Source organism: Netta rufina, assembly GCF_964035555.1.
Source record: "Netta rufina genome assembly, chromosome: 20".
Taxonomy (NCBI): Eukaryota; Metazoa; Chordata; class Aves; order Anseriformes; family Anatidae; genus Netta; species Netta rufina.
The window spans coordinates 3,469,500-3,492,236 of NC_140144.1; the positions used below are offsets into that span (position 1 = coordinate 3,469,500).

The 22,737-nt window shown below is 65.2% G+C and overlaps 2 protein-coding genes across 2 annotated transcripts in view; both read right to left on the reverse strand.

The window, feature by feature from the left end:
• Nucleotides 1–554: 554 nt before the first annotated feature.
• On the reverse strand, nt 555–8,291 carry AKNA (AT-hook transcription factor; the record flags this gene model as incomplete). Its single annotated transcript, XM_084298803.1, has 19 exons — nt 555–805; nt 1,302–1,446; nt 1,538–1,663; nt 1,910–2,008; nt 2,090–2,209; nt 2,350–2,444; nt 2,682–2,855; nt 3,141–3,587; nt 3,745–3,851; nt 3,945–4,146; nt 4,428–4,601; nt 4,679–4,918; nt 5,165–5,283; nt 5,463–5,522; nt 5,620–5,771; nt 5,883–6,060; nt 6,591–6,665; nt 7,050–7,858; nt 7,991–8,291. The coding sequence occupies 19 exons, from the start codon at nt 8,289–8,291 to the stop codon at nt 592–594; spliced, it is 3,837 nt and encodes a 1,278-aa protein (XP_084154929.1). The 3' UTR covers nt 555–591.
• Nucleotides 8,292–12,390: 4,099 nt separating this feature from the next.
• The window catches only part of WHRN (whirlin), a gene marked incomplete at both ends in the record, with an annotated part of 48,178 nt that continues 37,831 nt past the window's right edge, over nt 12,391–22,737 (reverse strand). The window contains 6 exons of the mRNA XM_084298779.1: nt 12,391–12,573; nt 13,321–13,443; nt 13,912–14,090; nt 15,885–16,482; nt 16,792–16,863; nt 21,312–21,344. Coding sequence (XP_084154905.1) covers nt 12,391–12,573; nt 13,321–13,443; nt 13,912–14,090; nt 15,885–16,482; nt 16,792–16,863; nt 21,312–21,344 — 1,188 coding nt within the window. The remainder of the gene's footprint in view (nt 12,574–13,320; nt 13,444–13,911; nt 14,091–15,884; nt 16,483–16,791; nt 16,864–21,311; nt 21,345–22,737) is intronic.

Consider the following 22,737-nt stretch of genomic DNA (forward strand, 5'->3'; position numbering starts at 1 on the left):
CTGGAAATTAAAAAGGAACCGCAGACACGTACCTACAAATAGCTGCCTACACACAGAGCTGCTGTACAGCCCCACGGAGCCGCACGGAGCAGGGGCTTTGCCGGGCAGGGCTCGGGGCAGAGCAGAAAGCACAGGGCATTAGGGCCGAGCTGTGGGGCTGAGCCCCAGGAGGGTGCCCAACGGGGCTGGAATGCAGGGACAGTACCTAAAAACCCCGGGTTTGGACCCAAAAGAGAGGCTCGCGACGCAGCAGGGTGGGGGTTAAGTGCGGGCGCTGCTGGGGCGAGGTCTGGGGGCAGCCGGTGAGCTGCGACGTACCCAAAAAAAAAAACAACCCTAAAAACAGCTGGAATGGTCAAAGCAGCGAGACATGGCTGCAAAAAAATGTCTAATTCTGCACGGGCGTGGCAGAGGGGCAAACACAGCTGCAAATGGGGCCTGTGTTATGGTAGGGCCTACACAAAGCCTGAGCACCGCCACGGGGTGCCCTGGACACGTCCCCCAGGGGGGCTGTGCCCTCGTGGCCAGCCTTCCTCATCATCATCCTCCTCCTCCTCGTCTTCCTCGCCCGGAGACGGGCCGGGGGGGCCCTCAGAAGAGGCAGGACCCCCGCAGGCCCCGTGCCCTGCTGAGCTCGGAGGCCAGCGAGCGGCCCAGCCTCTTGGTGGTGATCCTGGCGCGCTGAGCGGCATCCACGGCGCGGCACAGGGAGCGCTGCAGCTCCTCCAGGTCCGCCAGGGGCAGCCCCAGGGGGGGGCGCGGCGGGGGGGCCGCGGCTGAGGTAGGTACGGGCGGGGAGCAGTAGCTGGGGGGAGGAGGAAGGAGAAAAGGAGAAGAAGAAGGAGAAGAAAAGAAGAAGAAGAGAAGAAGAAGAGAAGAAGAGAAGAAGAAGAAAAGAAGAAGAAGAGAAGAAGAAAAGAGAAGAAGAAGAAGAAAAGAAGACAAAAAGAAAAGACGAAAAGAAGAAAAGACAAAAAGAAGAAGACGATGATGACGAAGACAAAGATGAAGAAGAAGGAGAAGAAGAAGGGGTCATCGCATGGGGACATCTCACAGCATTGCACCCCCCCAGTCTGCTCCCCCCATCATTTTTTTCTTAAATCCCCCCAAATCTCACCCATCTCCCCCCCCAACACCTCAGCCCCCCCCCCCAAAAAGAGCTGGGACCCCGCTCCCACATCCCAGCCCGGTGCCTGGGGTCTGTGGCCACGCCAGGGGCTATGGGGCAGCCCTGGGGTGTTCATGGCCCCCCTGGGACAATCCGGCCTCACCCCCCCCTCCCCGGTGCAGAGCATCCTTACAGCAGGGGGGGCGCGTAAGGCACGAGGGGCACGGGGGCGAGGTATCCAACTGGGGGGCCGCCCGCCAGGTACCACAGTCCCGGCTGCTCCGGCGGCTCGGCTCGGGGACGGGAGCCCGGCGAGGACGTGGCGTCGGTGCCAAGCTCTGCAGTGGGGAGGAAGGCGCTGGGGTTAACGGAGGGGGTGTCCCCTGTCCCTGTCACCCCCCCGGAGCCAGGCCAGCCCCTGCCACGCACCGTGAGCGGCTCCGTCCCTGCTGCTCGGTGTGGGGCCAGCCCGGGGTGCCCGGCACGTGGGGCAGCGCCGTGTCCTGGGGGTGCTCTGCTGGGGCTGCCGCACGGCGTCGCCCGTCGTGGATCCGGCTGCAGGGAGAGGGAGGAAACGTCCAGAAAATAGCGTGGGGAAGGCACGAGGCATGTGGGGAAGGGCACAGCAGGGAGCGTGGCGGGCACCAAAGCCGTCTCCCCGCAGGAACCCACGGCTCTGCCATCGGGTCTGGCCAAGGGACAGCGTGGAGAGCCCAAGCTCCCTGTGCATTAAGTAATTAATGCCTGAAGTCATTAATTAACAGGCTTGAGAAGCAGCCAGACGGGGTCAGGGATGCTCACCTGGTGCCGTCCTGCTCCCGCGGCACTGGGGGCACCCCGGGGTGCTCGGCTCTCCTCGGGGTGCCGGGGTGCTCGGCGGTGGCACCCGGTACCGCGTCCCTGCAAGTCCCGGTGTCAGCAGGGCCAGGGGAGGGCAGCCCCCATCACCCACCCTGTGGGGTCAGCCTGCCCCACACCCACCTGTGTACTGCCCCCGCACCGTCCCCGTGCCCGGGGGGCTCCGAGAGCGCTTCTGTGCGGCCGGGGTGCCCTGGGGCCACCCGTCCCCGTGCCCAGCCAGCGAGTGGCCCAACTCGGAGCCTGCAGGGAAGGATTTGGGGCTGGGCTCAGGATCTGGCCATGGGCTGTGCCGGGTCCCATGGGGTCACCGGGATGTGCCCAGTCCCCCTAGTCCCCCCCAGCCCAGCCAGCAGCCCCTCACCACCACAGTCCCCACTCACTGAGGTCCAGCTCGGTCCTGTCCCGTGGCAGCGATGCCGACCTGCCCCTTGTCACAGCGGGGGCCACCCTGCCCCGTGCTGGGGGGCTCGGCTCCCTGCAGAGGGCACAAAGCCATCAGCACCCAGCCGGGCCCACAGCAGGGCTGGTGGCACCACGATGCCACCATGGTGCTGCTGAGAGGGGGGCACCTCTGAGGGACCCCACCCCACTCACGGCATCCCTGGGGACCCCCGGGGGTCCACCCGCGGCCAGGCTGCTGTCCCCTCCCGAGGTCCCGCTTGGGTTCCCGCTGTCATTTTTGGGAAATACCAGGCTCTGCCGTGCCACCTACCCCATGGGTGCTGTGTCCTGGGGGGACGAGGGGCCGCTTGCTGCCGGCTGCCTCCTGGCCTGGGTGCCCCGCGGGGGGGCTTTGCCCTCGGGGTAGCTGCGGGAGCGGCGCAGGCTCTCCTCCAGCCTCCGCCGCAGCCGCCACACCTCGTCCTGCAGCGCCCGGATGGCCTGGCTGCAGGGGACAGGCACGGTGAGGGGGGGGCCAACAGCCCCAGGACCAGCCCCAGCCCCAAAACCCATCCCCATAACCACCACAGGACAGATCCCATGCACCCTCCAAACCAGCGCGAGGCATTTCAGGGCTGCCGTGCCCGCAGAGCTGAGCCACCCTATGCGTGCCACGAGTTTGCCCTGCCCAGGGGCTGCTCTCCCAAACCCAGCTCCCCCCCACAAAAAAAAAGACACCAACCCAAGGAATAAACTCAGGGACCCCCTTCCCGTTCCCACCCCGACTCACTCGCGCTCCACGCGGGAGCCCAGCAGGTCGCAGGGTGCCGGGGCTGGGGACGGCGAGGCGGTGTCCCCCCCGGGCAGGGGGCTGCAGGCGCTGGCGCAGCTCCTGCCCCCCCCCTCGGAGTCGCTGTGAGCTGGGGAGCGGGCAGGAGGTGGTGAAGGTGGCGGTGGGGGGCGTGGGGCAGTGCCGGGGGCTGGCCGCTCTCCGCCGGCACCGTGGGGTCCCAGCTCGCTGCCCGGGCTCTCGGCCCAGACCCGGGGGGAGCTGCTGTGCGAGGCGGGGCTGGGGGGCAGGCTGGGCCCCCCAACACCGCCCCGGGGGGGCAGGTGCCCGGGGGACGGGTAGGTGCCCAACAGCTTCTTCTCGGGGGGCAGCGGCTGCGCATCCTTCTGCTGCGTTGGACGGAGGGGCGCGGGGATGGGGGCGGGTGGTCCCAGCGAGCCTGGCGTCCTGGGGAGGGACAGGGCATGGAGACAGCCCCCCACATCCCACCCACGCCCCAAACCGCCCCCAACACCCCATTTCCCTGCTCCCCTCCGCCTCTCTCCCCCCACCCGTGCCCCAAATCCCCCTCGGAGGGCGCAAGCAGCCGGCGCCAGGGCCGTACCCGGTGCCCAGGGGGCGATGCTCGGGGGTGCGCACCAGCGGGGACACCCGGCTGGCCTCCGAGCCCACGAAGCCGCTGTCCGTCTCCGGCGACACCATGCGCTGCTCCTGCAACAACTGCGAGCAGGACGGGTGCCCTGCACCCCTGGGAGACCCCGGCAGGGTGACGGCCAGCGGGGACCCACCGCCCCCAGCGCTCACCTGGCGGCAGGGCTTGAGGGGTCGGCGCTGGGTGGCAGCGCTGCCCGCCCCGATGCTGTGCCGGGATGGGAGCACCCGCGGTGGCAGGGGATCGGGGAGCACCGGTGGTGGCGGCCGGGGGGCAGCTGGGGGCTCCTGGTGGTGGCCATGGGTCCCCTCCGCCCTGTGGGGCAGCGGTGCGGCTCTCCTCTGCGGGGGGGGGCTGTGGGGAGAGGGCAGAGGGTGAGGAGTGGGCCGAGCAGCCAGGTGCCCCATTAACCCCGAAGCCCATCAGGGTGAGGACCGCGTGAGGCAGGCGGTCTCCAAAGGGCTTCCATCCCCGTGTGCCCACACCCAGCACACCACGCACACGATGCCCGACGTCTCCTAAAGCACCCTCCAGCTACACGGGGAGCCCGGGCAGCCGGCTTGCTTCGAGACACAACCCTCCCCAAGCCGTCCCGCTCGCCCTAAATGGGGCATCCGTGCGCCCACAGCACTTACGAGGGGGAGGTCTCGAGGTCGGTGCCCTCCTCCAGTGACCGTGCCCTGCAGGGGACCTGCCCGGGGCCACCGTCCCCTGCCGCAGGGCCATCCGCCTCCTCCAGGGAGCAGCTGCCCGCCAGGCTCAGGCGCTCCAGGCTCAGCGATGCCGGCAAGGACTTGAAGTGCTGGTACCTGTGAGGCGCAGGCAGGAGCGGGTGGGTTTGGGGTGCCAGGAGCTGCCCCCCTAAACCCCCATGAGGGGCACTTACTGCTCCAGCAGGTCCCCGAAGTCCTCCTCCGCTCGGTGCTGCTTGTGCCAGAGGGGCCGGGGCAGCCCCCCTGCCACCACCTCGCCGTCCCCCGATGTCCCCTGGGTGCTGGGGGGTCCCTCGGTGACCGCTGGGCTCAGCTGGGGGCGCGGGGAGCCCGGGGGGCGTGCTGCTCGCTCCAGCCGCTCCTTCAGCTCCTCCAGGCGCATCCCCAGGCAGAATATTTCCCCTTCCACCGCGCTGAAAAGACAGCGCCCTCAGTACCCGAGGGACCCCCAGCCTGGGGGGGCTGCTCCTGCCAAGGGCCTGGAGCAGTGGGGTTGGGGTCGCTGCTGGCTGGGACGGGGCAGCTCACCGGCACCCCCAGCAAACGGCACAGCCAGAACCAGCAGGAGCCCAGCAGAGCGCTCCCACCCCACAGCCAGGGGCAAATTGAGCAGCACAACCCCAGGAACCCCCCCGCGTGCCCCCTGCCGAACTGCTCACCGCTCCGGGTCGAAGTCCCCCGAGGCTGCGGGGTGCTGCTGCTGCTGCCCGTGCTCCTCCCGTGCCCGCAGGTACGCCCGCTCCAGCGCGTCCTGCGCCGCCTTCAGCCGCCGGAACCGCTGCAGCACAAGGGCAGCCTGAGAGCTCGGCCCCACACAGCCCCAAAATCACCCTCGGCGCTGGGGCTGCACCCTGCCTCTCCCGGAATGGGGACGGAGCCCCCCAGGGGACAGCAGGGGGGTAAAAGCGAGGGGCTGCACCAGCCCGGGGAACCCGCGCGGCCCTAGGAAGGACGCACCTGGAGCTGCTCCTGCGGCACCGCGCTCCCTGCATGGAGCCAGCTCTCGAAGGACTCCACCTGGTTTGGGGAGAAGGGGCTGAGCCGGGGTACGAGCCCGCTCCATGCTGGGGGAGTCAGGGGCGTCCTCCCCACCCCACGGCCACCCGGGACTTGCCTGTGCCTGAAGCTTGCGGGTTTGCCCCGCCAGCGTCCGCGTGAGCTGCGGCCCCAGGCACCGGCACTGCCCCACGCACATGGGGCAGCCCCCCGAGGAGGAAAAGGGGGAGCAGGGCTGCTGGGACATCCCCCATTCAGCCGGTGCCAGATCTGCAAGAAGCACAAGGTGATGCTGGCGGGACCCCCCCGGCACTGCTAACCCCGCTACAGGGCAAGCCGTGGACCCCGATGGGTTTGGGTGGTGCCTGACCCTCCCAACACTCAACCCACCTCCATCCACTGAGAGCGGTGGGGTCGGGGCTGGATTCGGGTTCGGGGCCGTGCTGATGGTGGCCGTGCTGGCCCGCGGGATGCTGAAGGCCATCACCCTGCAGCCGCTGCCCAGGGTGCCGGCGTGGGCGCTGCGGCTGGCGCGCGGCGGGTCGGCGTAAAGGCTCACCTGCACCAGGACAGACAGCTCGGGCACCCCGGGGACAGCACCCCAAACCCCACACCCCGACACGAAGGCACCACGGGGACTGCACCCGGACTTTGAGGCACGGAGCCCCTCTGGGTGAGAGCCTGGCAGCGCAGCGTCGCACCCATGGGTGCCCCCCGGATCCCTGCGGCACCCTGAGCACCGCCGGGTGCCCTGCGTCAGCGCAGGAGGGCACGGGGACGCCCCCAGCCCCGCGGGTGCTCCTCGCCATTTTGGTGCCCTGCAGCAGCCTCCCCGGCCATTTTGGGGAGGTTTCGGCACCGCCCCGGTGCAGGGAGGAAGGGTGACTCGCTGCGGTGACAGCGCTGTCACCGGCCCCACTGCCACCCTTCCTCAACCGCAGCTCTGTCGGGAGGAAGAGTGCGGTTGGGGAGGAAGGCACAGGGCCCACAGGGGAGGCGCTGCGCAGCTGCACTGCTGCCACTGCCGTGTGTCCCCTCGGGCAGTGCCACCACCACCTCCTGTCCCCTCGGGTCCCACCCGGCACCCACCTTGGCGCCCAGCCGCAGCTGGTCGATGGTGTTTTCGGCCTCGGCGTACTTGGTCAGCAGCTTGTGGTAGTCCTCCTGCAGGGTCGGGGGGGGGACACACGTCCCCGTGTCATGGGGACAGCCACCGGGGTGGGGTGGCAGGAGGCAGCCCGGCGCAGGGGGGACAAGGGGCCCTGGAGGTGGCCCAGATCCCCTGCATGGGGGGGGACAGGAGCCTCCCTCTCCTCCCAAGGGACAGGAGGGCACTGGGGGGGGGACACAAGCAGATGGGGGGGACACGAGCAGCCCTGGCTCCAGTCCTGGAGCTGCTGGGTCCTCACGGGATGGGGAAGGGGTGACCAGACCCAACACCCCCACCCCGCAGCTCCCCAGAGGGGCGACACCGCTCCGCTCGCACCCCGAGGTCCCCCCCGCAGCCCCTCCCAGTACAGCCCCCGAACTGGGAGCGCTGGGCCTCACCTGCAGCTGCTGCACCAGCGCCGTGGCCTGCCGGGGGGACCTGAGCTCCTGCGGCACGCCGGGGGGCGCGGGGGGCTGCGTCGGGGCCCCCTCCCCGCTGCTCAGCAGCACCTCCCGCACGATTTCGGCGGGGGATTTGGGGACGAGGGGGCCGCCCGGGGTCCTGGCGCGGGCGGGCAGGGCTCTGCTGGGCGGCGGGCGGTAGCTCTGGTCGAACTTCACCCGCGCCTCCACCTTGGAGAGGTCGGGCAGGGGGTGGTTGAGCTGCCCCCGGCCGTACCGGCAGCCTTCGGGGGTCTCCTTCGGCTTTTTGGCACCGCCGTGCCGCCGGGGGCTCAGGGACCGCGACAGCCGGCCGGGCTCGGGCACTCGGGGCCTCTGGTGCGGGGTCTGGGGGCTCCCCAAAGGCTTGGGGCCGGGCTCAGCCCTGCTGCCGGCGGGGTTTTGGGGAGCTGAGCGGTTCTGGCTGGGGCCCCAGCCCTGCCCGCGGCTCCCATGGGTGGCCCCGGCCCGGCCCCAGCCCCGGCGGCGTCTTGGGGGGGTGGCGGGGCCGGGGCTGGTGTCCGAAGGCCCCGAGGTGTCCCCGCCATCCGTGGTGACAGCCGGGGCTTTGTGGAGGGGCCCCGCCTCGGGGTGCAGTTCCCCATCGCTCTCTGCCCCCCAGGGCCCCTCCAGCCGCTCCTCCTCCATGGAGCTGCCCCGCTCCTCCTCCTCCTCCCCTTCCTCCTCCTCCTCCTCCTCGGTCAGGTCCTGCCGTGGGTGCCAGCGAGCCGGCTCCACCGGGGACCCCTCCAGGTCCTCGCCATCACCTGCAAAGCGCCACTGCCACCAGCCAGCCCGCACCGTCCCCAGCCCCCCTGGCTGCCCAGGGCGAGCTCCTGGTGTCCGGGGACAGCCGGGTCCCCCCCACGAGGGTTTTGGGGCAGCGGGAGAGGACTCACCCGACGGGGGGCTCCCGGCATCCTCCCGGCCCCACTCCTCCGAGCCCGAGTCCTGCAGGTCGCTGAGGTCCATGCTGCCAGCGGCTGCCTCCCCAAAATGCGAGCTCCCCGGCCGGCTGGTGACAGCCACCAGCCCGTCCTCCCCCATGCCGATGACACCGTTCTCATCCATGTGTCTCCCGAAGTCTTCCTCCTCCTCCTCTTCCTCCTCCTCCTCCTCCTCCTCCCAGCGTTTCAGCTCCTCGCAGCCGGTGCCCAGGTCCGTCCGTGCCCAGCGCAGCCACGGCGCTGAGCTGGCCATGGCGGGCAGGGCACGTTGTGCCACGCTGCCCCTTGTCACTTGTGCCGCTTCATGGCAGGGTGGCAGCCGGGGGCTGGGGAACCTCCTCGCGGCGAATGTAGGTCAGAGCGCGGCGCTCAGCCCCGCAGCACCCTGGAGGGAGACGGAGGGAGGCTGAGCAGGACACAGCGGGCTCTGTTCGACGCGTCCCCTCCTCCCCGCACGGAGATGTCACCCCCTGACGGGGCTTTCCCTGTCCCCAGGGGCAGGGGACATCCCCGCACCCGGGGTGTGCGCACCACATCCCAAGGGAAGGAACACACCGGGGGGGCTCCTGTGCTGCCCCCACCCCATCACCTCCTTCCCGTGCTGCCACCCCCGGCCCCCCCAGGACCCCCAACCTCTCCACGAGCCCCCGCTGTGCTCTGATCCACCCGAAACGGCCACGAGCCCGCGGCAGTGAGGTCCCGGCTGGGGCTGGGGGCGAGGAGCAGCGTGGGGGGAGCGGGGCTGGGAAGGGGCGACCCAAATCCTGCCTCGCCGAGGCCCCGTGCGCTCGCTCCGCCGGGGCCCTAAAGCAGGATGTGCCCTCCGTGTTCTGGCGTTCCCATAGCAGCACCGGGGACAAAACCTGGCCGTGGGGGTGGGACGAGGCTCTGCGGGGGTTTATAGCAGCTGGAATGGAGCCCCCAGCCCCGGGAGCAGCCCAAATCCTAGGGGGAGGTGGGACCCGAGCCCCCCGCTGCGGGGTTGGGGGCGCACGGCCGGGGCTGGGCGCGAAGCGGGAAGGCACAGAGCGCAAATCGGGGTGGGGGCTCGCAGCTCACCCCCCCCGGCACCCACCCCAGAGGGTCCCCATCACCGTGAGCTCCCTGTGGCGGCGGCCCCCCGGCACCCAGAGCCCCGCAGCGTGTCGGAAACGTGCAGGGAGCTTCCTGCGGGCCCACACAGCCGCCCTCAGCCCAGCAGGCTGCGCGCGCTGGGGCCCAGCCCCGCACCGCCTCCGCCGGCACAGCCAGGGGGAGAGAAATCTCTGCCGGCAATTAATCCGGATTAATTAGCGCAGGCAGCGGCACAGCCCTGTCTCCTGTTCCCCCCTTCTCTCACCCTTTTGGCCTGGGGGTCCCAGCCCCACAGCTCCACCCCATGGGGTCTGGGGCACTTGGGACGGCCCCAGGGGGGACACGGAGGGGCAGGGAGGATTTAGGGTCTCCGAGCTCCTCTACACTTCTCCCTAGGTCCTTGTCCCAAATGTAAGCTTTCAAGTGGGATTAAAACCCCGCGCACACACACACTCGGGATTGTTTTCGTTTGCTTTGTGGGTTTCTGGCCGGGCTCTTCTGTGCTAGCGAATCATTTAAAGGGAAGTTAAAGGAAAAAAAAAAAAAAACAAAACAAAACAAAAAAGGGTTTCTCTCTTCCCATCACACTGCCTGGTGGTGGGATTTCTGGGAGGGTGCTGAACGTGGCTGAACTCAGCCATAAACCCAAACCTGCAGCCGGGGGCAGTGCAGGGGGGGGATGCTGCCAGGGAAGGGGGGCAGGCGATGAACGCGGGTACCAAGAGGAGCTGCAGCTCTGCAGGGCCCAGAAATCAGCACCTGGGGGTCAGCAGCCCCAAAAGGCGGAGGGGGCCGATGTAACCCCCTGCACCCCAACACTTCAGCACCCACCCAGGGCACCCCACGGGGCTCTGGGGGTCCCCGTTCCCCCCTCGGGGTGCTGCTGGAGCGCTCCCGCGGGGCTCGGGGCCACTTTTCTTTCCCCGTGCCAGGAATTGGGCCAGGAGCCGCCTTTGGAAACGTCCCAGCCCAGAGAGGGGCCGGAGCCAAAAGTGCTCTTGAGGCACATTGAGAAGATGCAGAGCCCGCAGCATCCCCGCGTCCCCCCCGGGGAACAGCCTCAGGGCAAGGAGAGCTCGGGGAAAATAAAAGTCCAAAGGAAAAAGCCTCGTGTGGCCTCCCCAAGAAGGTTGTAGGGCCCTCAGGGGGGATTTGGGGTGCCCATACAGCTCGGAGGGGGCTGGCAGAGCTCTGCCTGGCTTTGGGGTGACCGCGTTGGTGCTGGGCAGCAGCGGCTGCACAGGAATAGCATCCAGGCACCTACAGCAGGATTTATGCGGGGGATTTGCAGCGCTGGGGCTGGGGGGGGATTAGGGGCTTTCCCCCAGCAGACGCACCCCGCAGCGGGGTCGGTCACCAACAAGCTGCCACCCCCAGGGCACCCGCAGCACCCCGACACCGTCCCTGTCCCAAATGTCCCCCCCGGGGCCACGTTAAGGCTCCAATAGCAGCCAGGAGCTTGCGCAAGGTCTGCTCTGCGCGCTGCTAATTACACAGTAACGGGGCTGGATTAATTACCCCCCTGCCAGCCAGGACGCGCCCCGGCTCCCGCTTGGGTACGGCTGCGGTGCCAGCCGGGGGGGGGGGGGCAACGCTGCTGTCCCTGTGGGTTGTGGGGTCGGGGGGGGCACAGAGACCCCATCCCCATCCCTGCAGCGGAGGTGATGTCCCCTGATCAATGAGGGACACCGGTCCCTACGGGTTTCTCGGTGGGGCCGTGCCGAGGGGCGCAGCAGGAGGGTGAGCGGCTCGGGGGGACCCCACAGCAGCGGGGACGTGTCCTGTCCGCAAAGCTCCACAGCCTGACCCCAAGGATGCCCCAGCGGTGCCGGACCTGCACCTCGCACACCCCAAGCGGAAAGCCGGGCACCTGGGCAGCCCGCCTGGACCTCCGAAAGCATGAGTTTGTCCAAAATCACAGCTTTGGGACCAAAAAGGACCGACAGTGCCCAGCGGGCACACATGGACATTAGATCCCTTTTGGGGTAGGAGCGGGGGCGATGCCCGCCAGCCCCGTCCCAGCCTCCTGCAGCAGCAGCGGGGTTTTGGGGTCCCTGCTCTCACCCGAAGCCTCTTTTTGGGGTTAGGGCAGGCCCACAGCACCCCCCCGGCCCCAACCCGGCAGGGGGTAACCCCCTGCTTACAGGGCTTTTTTTCTGAAATCCCCGAGTTTTTTGTGAGCCTGAAGGAGGGGCGAGGACGGGACCCGCTCCTTACCGTGGGGACAGCGAGCCCAAAGCACGACCCCCCGGCGACCCCAAACCCTGCGGGTGGCCGAATCCCAGCCCTATAGGGCCGGGCGAGCACCCCCACCCCCACCCCCATCCCCACACCCCCCCCATAAAGCGACCCATGGGGGGGGGACCCCATAGGGCTGTGACCAGCACCGGGCCCCCCCCAGCCGCACTCGGGGCCCCCCCCGGCCCCAATTCCCTCCCCCCCCCCCCCCCCCCGGGGCCCCCCCCTCACCTGCAGGGCGGGGCCCGGCGCCCCCCGCCCCCCCCCGGCCGCCTCCGGCCCGGCCCGGCCCGGACAAAGCGCGGCGCTGGGCGCGGGGGCGGGGCTCGGCACCCCTCATGGACACGCCCCCTCTCGGCTCGTTCCGCCAATCGCAGCGCGCCGCCCGGGGGTGATTAGCATAAAGGCGCGCCCGGTGGGGGATTTGCATAGCCCGCCGGAGCTGGCCAATGGGAGGAGGAGGAGGGGGGGTTGTTTGCATAATTTATGCAGCGCCTGTAGAGCCGCGTGGCGCCAACGGGGGCGCTGGCGGGAGCGGGCACGGCCGAGCAGGGACCGGCCAAGATGAACCCGGCCCGGCCAAACCCAACCGAGCCCAACCCAACCGAGCTGAACCGAGCCAAACCGAGCCCAGCTGAGCCCAGCCAAGCCAGGACAAGCCCAGCCAAGCTGAGCTGAGCCAGGCTGAGCTAAGCTGAGCCCAGCCACGCCAGGCCAAGCCAGCCTCCTCGTAACCCGACAGCTTTATTGCAATACGACAAGCACAAGCAGTGTCCGTATGCACACGACGACAGCGCCAGCAATGTACACGGTGTCCGGCTCCTTTCGGCCTCCTCCGTCCTGCTGCCCACCCCGGCCTCGCCGCCCGCCGTGCCCGGCCCTGTGGGGATGCGGCCTCTGAGCTGTGCCCGTCCTCAGCCTGCCCCATGGCCCCGTGGGGACAGTAGATGCCAGGCGGGCAGGGGGCGGCGGGGCAGGGGAGGGCACGGGAGTGTCCCCGCGTCTCTTCTGGTGCCCGTCCCGAGGCTCTCGGCGGGCTCCTACAGGGCGACGTTGAACTCTGTGACGAGGAAGTCGATGTAGTCCTTCTCCTTCAGCTTGAAGGCCTCGGCGATGATGCGGGCGGCCTCGCGGTGCTCCTTGCCCCGCAGCCCGGTGCCGTTCACCTCCAGGATGACGTGCCCCACCTTCAGCTTCCCGCAGTTGTGCGCCGAGCCCCCGCGCTGCAGGGACGTGGGGGGGGGATCAGTGGGGGGACACAGCCTGAATCTGCATCCCCCCGCTCAGCCCAGGGCTCTGGGCACGGGGAGGGGAGACGAGGCAGGGGCTGGCCCTTGCCAGGTCAGTGTGAACATCGTGGAAGTGAAATGTTTTGGGTTTGGGGAAGAGGAGAGGAATTTGGCTTTGTCCCTACACCACTGGCTCTCGGCTGACAGCGCGGCGCCAGCTGGGATGGCCAAGAACAACCAAGGCTCAGCTCTGCCTTTGTGGTGCTGGGACATCAATTTTGCCACAAGTAAACAGCCGGGGAACAGAGCAAGGAGACAGCTCCTGAGAGCAGGGCTGTGGGCTCAGTTCCTCAGCTCTCACTCACCATTCCCCCTCCCCAGTCCTGATCTGAGCAGAAAAAGAGGGTTCCCAGACATCTGGAGGGCCAGCCGAGCTCTCAGGGCTGCCCAGACCCCCCAAACACATCTGCAGCAAGTCCTGAGTTCCCAGGACACGCATTATGGCACAGCACATGAACACTGCTGCTCAGCAAATCCCCCCCAGCAGCATGATGCCCTGGTACTGGGGACATTTGGGATTATCAAGGGGCAGCTCCGTCCCCAAAAATCCCCCTGGGGCAGGGCTGCAGCTGCCGTGGCTGATGGCAGGCGGCTGCAGGGCTCTCCTGAGCCTGCCCACAGCGACGGGGAGCAGCGGGGTGGGATGCGTGCCGAGCTGTTCCCGGCCTCAGCCTGCCCTACCTGGATGGTGACGATGCGGGGCAGCGGCTGCCGCGTGTTCGCTCCACCCTCGATGGCGATCCCCAGGGTCGGCGCGCTCTTGGACACCCGGATCAGGCACGAGGTGGGCTCCAGGAGCCCCGGCTGCGGGCAGACAGCGGGGCTGCCGAGAGAGCCTGGGCACCCTCTGCCCGCCGTGCTCCCTCGGTCAGCACAGGGACCGATGCTGACCCCTGGCAGCCACCCCAAAACTGGGGCAGGTCAGGAAGGGCGCGGGGAGGAGCACAGCAGCCCTCTGACCCCATGTCACAGCCGCTTTGCTCTGTGTCAGGCTGCCAGGTGACTTCAGCTGTAGGATGCTGCCCTGGAGATGTCCCCTCAGTGCCAGGAACGTTGCCGTGTCCCAGCTTGCTGGAGCTGGCAGGGATCGGACTCACCCAGATGGGGTAAATCAGCCCTTTGGGGCCCCTCTCAGCTGCCTGCAGACGGTGGGAGCACAACCACGTGCACCAGGGTGGGACGAGGTGGTGGGGACCAGCTCTGCCCTACAGCAGCCCCAGGAGCCCTCCTCCAAAGGACCCCGACCCGTGAGCACCCCGGACCCATCCTCACCGGTTTGGAGGCCCCCTCTGCCGCCGCCTCGCTCCTGGCGGCCTCCTTCAGGCTTCGGCTCTTCCCGAGGACCGGCTGCCGGCTCTTGTCCTTGCCGCCCATCTCCAGCTCGCCGATGTCCACCCCGCTGTCCTCGCTGAGGGTCTGCCCGCTGTCCGACAGCTGGGACAGCGTGGAGGCTGGGGGAGAGGGGGGATGTCAGGGGGGAGGCCGGTGGCAAGGTTCTGCCTCCGAGGACCGAGGACAGGGTGGAGGAGAGGGCACGGCACCCGCTGCCAGGGCTGGGCAGCTCCCCGGCACTGGGATCTGGTTTTAGAGTGGGGTTCCCGGCTGAACCCCTCCCTAAGAGCGGAGCTGTGCATGGGATAAACGGCCCTAAGACTGGACCCGGGATCCAGCTGGGATCCCAAACTTGGATGTGGGAACTCCGGGATCCTGCTGGGGCCAGCCCAGGGCCTTCATTCTGCCTCCAGCCCCCAGGAGCTCGAGGTGCTGGGCGGGAGCTGTTTCCCCCCTTCGATCCCCGAGGGATTGGGGTGCAGCTTCACCCTCTGGGGCTGGCTGGCAGCAGCACAGGGACTGGGGGAAACCACCTGGGGTGCCCCCAACGACACCCCTCAAGCAGGGCCCTGCCCAGGGGCACCCCAAGCCCCTTGCTCCCTCATTACGCTGAGATTAATTAACTAATTGCAGTGGGAGGACGGTGCCACGGGAGGGCGACAGTGCTCCTCGCAGCGGGTCCCAGGGAGCCTGGAGGCACACGGGGCTTTTGGGGGGGACCCTGGGGCACCCCGGGGTGCTGGGGCACCAGCACCAGGTCTGGGCACCCTCAGCACCCCCAGGGACCCTTCACTTCCACCTTTTTCCCAGGATAAGCTCAGGATCAACCTGAGCCCTGTCCTCAGCATCAGCACCATGTTTTTCCTTCAAAAACCTGGAAAAAATGGGAAAATCCTAGAATTGCTATTTTTTTTTTTCTTTGAAAACTCCACTGGAAGCAGGTTATATGAACTAACACAGCACAGCCCACGCATGAGGCTGCAATCAGCTGCCTACGGGAGCCTGGTCTTTGCGTAAAGCTCAGCCTGAATGGCTGCGGGGACACAGCCAGGCTTTGAGGAGCGTCCCGAGGGCCGGCGGGGAGCTGGCACGGCCGTGGGCTTCGCAGGTTTTCCAGCTCTGCCAGGAGCCAGGGCTGAGGGCTTTGTCTCAGGGCTCAGCACTGCTGCTGTGGGTAACACTGCTGAGGGCTTACGTGTTGCCTGGATCTTCTTTTTTTTATTTTTTTATTTTTTATTTTTTTATTTTTTTTTATTTTTTGCCATGATGCTGTCCAGCTGTTTTCTGAAAATTTCTCTGAAAAAATGGCAAACCGACCTACAAACGCCGAATGGCAGCGTGCTGCCACACCGACCCGGCCTCCATGGCCTTCACCCAGCTCTGCTGCCCCAGTTTGAGCAGGAATCGTCAAATTCACCTCTGGGGCCCCTCACTGAGAACGGGGAACCCACAAAAATGCCTCATGCTCATGCAGGGACCTGAGGCCTGATGCAGGGCTCGCTCTCCCAATGCCCTCCCATGGGACCTCACCTTCTGCCTTCTCCTGCTCCTCTCTCTTGAGCAACACCAAGATTTATTTGTTTTTACCCCACAGGCACTGAGCATCCCCTGAAGCCAGGGAATGGCTGCGTGCACTCCTTGGTCCTACAGCTGCCCAGATGGTCCGAGGCCATGGGTTGGGCTGGTGGAGGCTGCAGGTTGGGCCAGTGGGGGCCACAAACTGGGCCAGTAGAGGCCACAGGTTGGACCGGTGGAGGCCACCCCCTTCAGTGCTTGCAGGACACGCTCCCACCCCTCATCCCCGCTTGGCACCAGGCCTCCACAACCACCCAGCGCCCGCCCGCAAGCCCCCATCAATAAAGCAACGAGAGCGGGGACCCCCCCAGCCCCGCTCGTCCCAGCAGGACACCCACCTCTGGCCTGGGGCAGGGGCCTGACTTCGTTGACGTCGGGCTCGCTGTTGGGCTGGTGGACCTCCACCATGATGAAGTGCTGGTTGGGGACGGCCCGCGGGCTGCCCCTGTCGGGGGGTGGGGGCGCGGGGTGCGCCGGGGGGGGCGGAGGGGACGGGGAAGGGGGTTTGTGGTGCCCGGGGGCTGCGGGACCCTCGGCGGGGGGACTCTTCAGCCTCGTCGGGGACTGGACCCTGGGGAAGGGCCCGATGGGGGGCTGGCTGAGCAAGGAGAGCTGGGCGTCCATCTGGCGCCGGGAGCCGTGCAGGGTCGGGGAAATGGTGGCGTAGATGGGGCTTGGGGAGGACTCCTCGGTGGAGGTGGTGGCGGTGGAGGTGACGCTGGCTGTGTCCTGCTCGGAGTGGTTAAGAGGGGGCGTGGGGTTTCGGGGGGCCACGAAGAAGAGGCCTGACTGGGAGGACTCGGAGGACGGGCGCTTGGGTTTGTCCTTCCCCGGGTTCCGGTGCTGGGCTGCGGAGGGGTCCAGCATCTGGGGGGCTGAAGGAGGAGGGGGAGGCTTGAAGTTGGGTGGCTCCTCCGGGAAGGACGAGAGGTCATCCTGCCGAACCAACAACAGAGCTGTCACCGGCCTCTGGACAGTGACTGTGGCAAAGTAAACCATTTGCACAGAAACACCCGTTAATGGCGATAAGAAACTGACCCACAGAAGAGGCCAGCTGGAGGACAAAGCACACAACTCCTGTCCTGGGTCCTACAACCAGACACTGCTCTTATTCAGACATCCCAAACCTTTCCTCTAAAGCAGTCCGATTAATTTCCTTCGGTGACACCCATCGGTCGGTGATACAGCAAAGAGAAACCGCGGCAGAGCCCGGTGCCAGGGGCTGGCAGCAGCGCGGTGCCTTACCAGGGAGATGTCCGGCAGGGTGTTGATGCTGCTCTGCTGGCCGTCTCCACCTCCCTCCATCTCTGACGTGTTCTGACAAGGCAAAGGAAGAAACAACCTGGTCACGGCACCAACGAGCACCCACCAAAGGGGCAGCACGACAGGGAACATGCAGAGGGATGCAGGGCATCGCCCTGCCCCCTGTGAGGGGCCTTCAGCCGGAGGGTTTAATTTTCTGGGTGGTTCCCCTGAAGACTCGCACCCCACACAAGCAAAGCAACTCGGAACTGCCTCTGCCAGGGTAAGGAAGGTGCTCAGCGCGTGCTGTGAACCTGCCCCGTGGGGCCTCTGCCCTCCTGAGCCAGAGCTCTGCTCCCGGTGCTGCTGGGAGGAGGGAGGAATGAGCTCCGAGGCTCAACACCTGGATCTTCCCAGGGAGCAGGGCAATGGAAAAGGTAAATCCTCCCTGCCCTGCAAACCAGCCGGTCTCAGATGCAAACAGACGGGAGCTGCTGCCACTGCCTCCCTGTTGGGAGTCTAAATGTCATTAGGAAATGCAGGAACAGAGCCCAGCACAGCGCCGGGAATCGGGAAGGGCCACGGGAATCGGCCAGCCTGCCCCTATAGGGCCAGCACAGGTCCCGCAGCAGAGGGCATGGATGCGGCTGGAAGTGCAAAACGTCTCCCTGGCAGAACCAGGGGCTGGCTGTGGAGCTCTGCCCCGGTGAGCTTTCCTTGCCCTGGCCCCAAAAGGGTCCAAACTGGTCCTGAGCTGAGCCCAGAGCCGTGGCTGTGCTGCTGGCCGTGTCCCCCTGCCCCTCAGGCACCAGGAACCCAGCCCACCTCGATCCCATCGCGCTCCCGGGGCCGTTTGTTCATCTGGGGTGGGACGGGCAGGGTGCAGCTTGTGTTTAAGTGTGGGTTATTTATTGCAGGATAAACAACTGATTAGCTGAAAAGCTGGTGCCTCTGTATTTTCCCCATCTGCTGGAGGCTGCTGCTGTGCCTGTAAGACGTTAGTGTCCCAAAATAGACACGGGAGACAATTAAAAGCATTAGAGAAGCAGCAAAAACATTGATGGAAATTGCTTTTATCTCCGTGGCTTCCGAAGGAGCCCTGGAGAACAAGAGCTGAAAGAAACGGCTTGTTCGGGGAGGGCGGGGGTCTCATCAGCCTGTGAGACTGTGCCTTCCCCTGACGAGGGTGATTTCGCCCCCGATCCGATCCCATGGAGGTGGCTTTGGGGAGAGACAAATCCACGAATCCCCTGCCCGCTGGGTCTCTGACAAAACCGCTGCAAGCCTGGGCTGAGGAGAGATGTGGCTGACACACAGCAGCAGGACGATCAGGCTTTGGGCACCTCTGATGCACTGGGGCTCTTCCAAAAGGAGCCTGCCTTTATTTATACCCATTAAAACGATCGTGGGCTGCTCCTGCAAGGTGGGACCCTGCTGGTTTGAGTGCCCGCAGGGCTGACCAGGATCAGGGGAACTCGCTCGGGGCTGTGCAGTGGGGCATCAGGTTGGAGAGAAGTGGCAGCGAGTGCAAAAAGCCCCGGTGCCATCACCTCCCTCGTGACACCATGGAGTGGAGACACTTGGCTGGCCAGGGCCACGCACAGAGCTGGCAAAATGCACCAAAATGCAGAAAAGTGCCCCAACGAGAACGGTGCCCTGCATGAAGCTGCCCGGGCTCACCCCCCTGTGCCACCCACCTCCCGCTGCTGCCCACAGCCTTCAGCCCAGGCACAGACGGTGCCACTTCCGCACCAGCCCGGCCCCGTTTGAGATCTACACCCCCAGCTCTTCCCCTTCCAGCCTCAGCCTCAGAGATTTGCCAGAGGAGCAAGGATCAGAGCCCCCCGATGCACTCAGGAGCAGCCTGCCTCCGAACCTGCATCGCTACTAAAGGAACAGCCGCCCTACAATCTGCCCCACTGAACCCTGTGCCCAGCACCGTGGCATCGAGCCCATCCTGGAGCACGTCCTACATCCCAGCCCAGGCCTCCTGGCACACGGTGGCTGTGTGGATACAACCAGAGCCCCAGGACAGCCCCGATCCCGCTGCCCAGCTCGGTGCCCCCTGACACCAGCGCTGCTCATCCCGCCCAGGCTCTTCTTTGTGCCGGCTGTGCCAGCAGGAGATTTGCCTTTCCACTGCTTGAGTGCTCTGGGGGCAAAAGCGATTACACAGAAATTGCTCCGGGCTGTAAAACGTAATGGCTTTTAAGCTGAGCACGCTGCTTTCAGGAATTGGCTATTTTCAGACCGTGATTTCCTGGATCTCCCTTAAAAGCCCCACCGAAGCCATGTGCCGCTGCTCTGAAAAATGGGCAGTGGCATTTACTGAGGCTGCTGCCTCTCACCGCCTCTCCTTTGCCCCAGCTATTTCCCAGTTACCTACGGGAAGTGGGAGCCAGGCGGGGCCCTTCCAGCCCCTCTGCAGGGTGCAGCTGGGGGACTTTTGTCCTCCCCACCTTGAGCAGAGCCCCCGGGTGGAGCGACAGAGCTGGAGAGCATCTTTCAGACAGGCAGCCCGTTTCCATTCACAGATTAGGTGGTGGAGAAAACCACCAGCTCCCTGGGGGATACAGATCAACCTTTAATTAACCTCCCAGTTCCAAATGAGTCCCTTATCTTCCTGTAACTGCTAACGAGAGCTTTACAGAGCCACACAGCCCAGCTCCCGCAGGGTTTAGCTCTTGAGTAACTGCGCCAGGCTGAGCGGCAGCCCAGCCTTCCCCCTCTCCTCCCTTCCTTCTCCCTCTCCCGTGCACTTGCAGGGCTTGAGGAAAAAGATGAGGGTGCCCAGAAGGCCAGGAACCCAGGAGCCCCTGAGCACAGACATCTCAGACTTGGTGGTGTGGGGGGCTCTTCTGGCATGGGCAGCAGCGATACCCTCCCACGGGGGCTGCTGGACCTGGCAGAGGTCTCCAGTTCCTCTGCTCTTGTTCTGTGGACCCTTGTGCTTGAGGTTCTCTTCCCAGCAGAGGAACAGCTCAGGACTTCACACCGTCATCCTCTCCTTATGCTCCTGGTGATATGGAGACCAACAGCAGGCAGCCAAGCTGAGTTCCTGCACTGGGAGCAGCCCTGCAGCTTCGGGGAGCTGGGAGCAGCTCCTGGGGAGCCAGAGCCTGGGAGGAGAAGGCACTTTCGATGACAGTCTATTTGCTAGGAGGCAGTGGAGAAGAAAAATGAAATCAACGGGGATCTCAAATCCTTAATCCTAATAATGAGTGCCGGGGCAGGAGGCAGGGACAAAGGCAATGCTAAATCCCTTAAGGACTGCCTTGGTTGCAGGCAAATTAGAAACTCACACTGCTCTGATCAGGCAAGCCACATCTGATTATTGCAGTCTACAATTAACCTCTGCTTTGCAGGTCTCATCTTGAGATCCAAATCTTCCAAATCTTCCATTTAGGAGAGGTGGCAATGACGATCAGGCAGACACAGCCAGTGGGTGGCACAACCGAACAAGACTTTGTCTCACCGCCGAGTACCCTTCAGACATTCCGAAATGCAATCACTTTCCATCCTGATCAGCCCCATACGAGCTATTTTTGGCATGTCTGCCCACCAAACCTCTGACTTTGTTCAAGAAACCAAAGAAACCTGTCCCAAGGCTCAGAATATCTCTGATAAACCTCACAGCTTTCTTCTAGGCAACTCTTGTTCCTGGGGGATGAGGCATTTGGGTCGGGTTCTCAGCTACCGGAGGCTCTGTGTCCCAAAGCAGTACTGGTGAGTGGTGGAGCTGAGAGCTGCGGTGTGTGAAACCTGCTGACCGCCACCATTCAGTGCCCAACAGCCACGGGAGAGGGCAACACACCCCGCACAGCAGAGCCACGCTGCAGGGCACAAGCATGCAGCCCTTAGCCTCCTCCCAGCCCTGAGCTCTGTGATTACAGGGAGATATTCGAGGCTCTGAGATGTGTGCAAAGATTTCTCCAAGGCTGAACACGCACAGTGTGAGCACAGCAAGCCTCCTGCACAGATTTTTGCACACCTGAGGTGTGTAAGAAAGCTCTGCAGTCCCTGGGGATGTGTGATGCGCTGTGACACCCTGTGGTGTTTCACCAGGGCGCCTACGCAGGGAGACAGGGCAACAGCAGGGAGAGCTGGCACAACAGGGCCACGAGGCAGGGGACACAGCTGGGGGGCCCTCGGATATTAATGCTGCCGGTCCTTCTAAAAGCCCAGCCCTGAGCTGCTGCTGGCACTTGGGGCTTTCATTCAGGCAGGACATTGGTACCAGTCGGGGCTGGTTCACAGCTGAGCCTGGTCTGCACTGCGGTGCTGAGACCCGCAGCCTTGCTGCTGAGCTAGGGAAGGGGACTTAGGAACGGCTCAGCAGAGCCACGGGGAGAAGAAGCAGAGCTGGGAGACACGAGGCGGCTGCTCACGTGGCCGAGACACGTGCTGGCCCCGGGAAGGGCCTGTCCCCCACCTCCCGCCCAGCGCACATCCGCACGCACTCGCAGCTCGCCTCCTATGGCAACTGCGGTACTCGAGCTGCCCGAGTCGCTGCTGGTCCCTACCTCCATCAGGTCTATTAGCCACAAGAGCCGCTCCTGGGGACGTGCGAGGGAAAAGCAGATTAAAACAAGCATAAAAGCAAAAACGTAACGTCAGGGAGGATGCAGAACAAACAAGCGAGAGCAGCAAACCCCAGCACAACGCATCCCTCCTCCCCCAAGCCCACCCTGCAGGATCCACGTCCCCGTGCTGAGCAGGAAGGCTGCAATCAGCCCCTCCTGAGAGAGCAAACAGTCCACAAGCTCCGTGCCTCCTCTCTCCCCTGCGAGCTGCTCAGCACCCACCACCCAGAGCCCCTGCTCCCTGCCTGGCAGCAGCTTATCCTGATCCAGAAAGGCCCTCGCTGCAATCCATCCTGAACACCGTGAGCCATCCTTTGGGTATTTCTGAAGTCAGCAGGACAAAAACACAGCTCTGATGCTCTGAACCTTCCCCGAGGCCTTTTGGAAAGCAGGACCAAACTGCGGGAAAGATATAGCCCCAGGAAAGCCCCCCACCTTGCTGCCCCTCTGCAGCACAATCACACCTGCCCCGCACGTGGGCCGGTTTGCTTGCTGTCGAACAAGCGGAAAGCCCATCATCATCTGTTCTTTTCAAGAAGGTTTTAATTTCCAAGGTTGCTAATGCATTTGTGATGAAAGGCATTTTACGGCCAGGAAATTAATTTGGGGGCTGTGTGCCTGCACATTCTGAGGTGATTACGATAACTTAATTAGACGGTGCGTGCAACGAAGGCCTGGCAGCGAGACGTGGGAGCGCTGCTGCTAAATGCTGGAGTGGGCAGAGGCTGGGACAGGACGCAGCTGGCCTGGCTGCTGGGGACCCGCTGGGACAGGGAACAGGCAGCCACAGCTCTGAGGAGGTGGCTCAGAAGTGGCAGCAAGAGCTGGAGAACAGTGGCAGGGATGGCGTGGCAGCAGCAAGTCGCTGCAATTTCTGTGGCTGCAGCCTGCACTGTGAGCTGGAGGCACTGGGTGGGAAGCAGAGTTGCTCCCTCCCTGGGGACAAAGGGATGCTCAGCCCCCACGCAGAGGATGGGGCATCTATCTCATCTCAGGGGCACTGAGAGATACCATGATGTGTCACCCTGTCACCTTATTGCCCCTACAGATCACACACCTGTGCCCAGCCTGCAAGGACCCCAGAGCACCTCAGAATTTAAGTACCTGCAGCACCCATACGGGACACCAAACGTGTGCAGGATCCATCAGAAGGCAGGCAATGCTGGGACAACACCGTGCCTGCCCCTGCACTCCTGCTCCCTGCCTCCTTCCAGCCCACCCGGCTGCTCTAGACCCTTCTCTCTCTGCTGCCAAGCAAATGGATGGCAAAGGCCTCTCGGAGCAAGGCTGTGCTTTCCAAGTCAGCAACAAGTCATCGTTTTCCTGCCCCTGTAGGATACTCCAGGACCCCTGCCTCTAAAAGCAG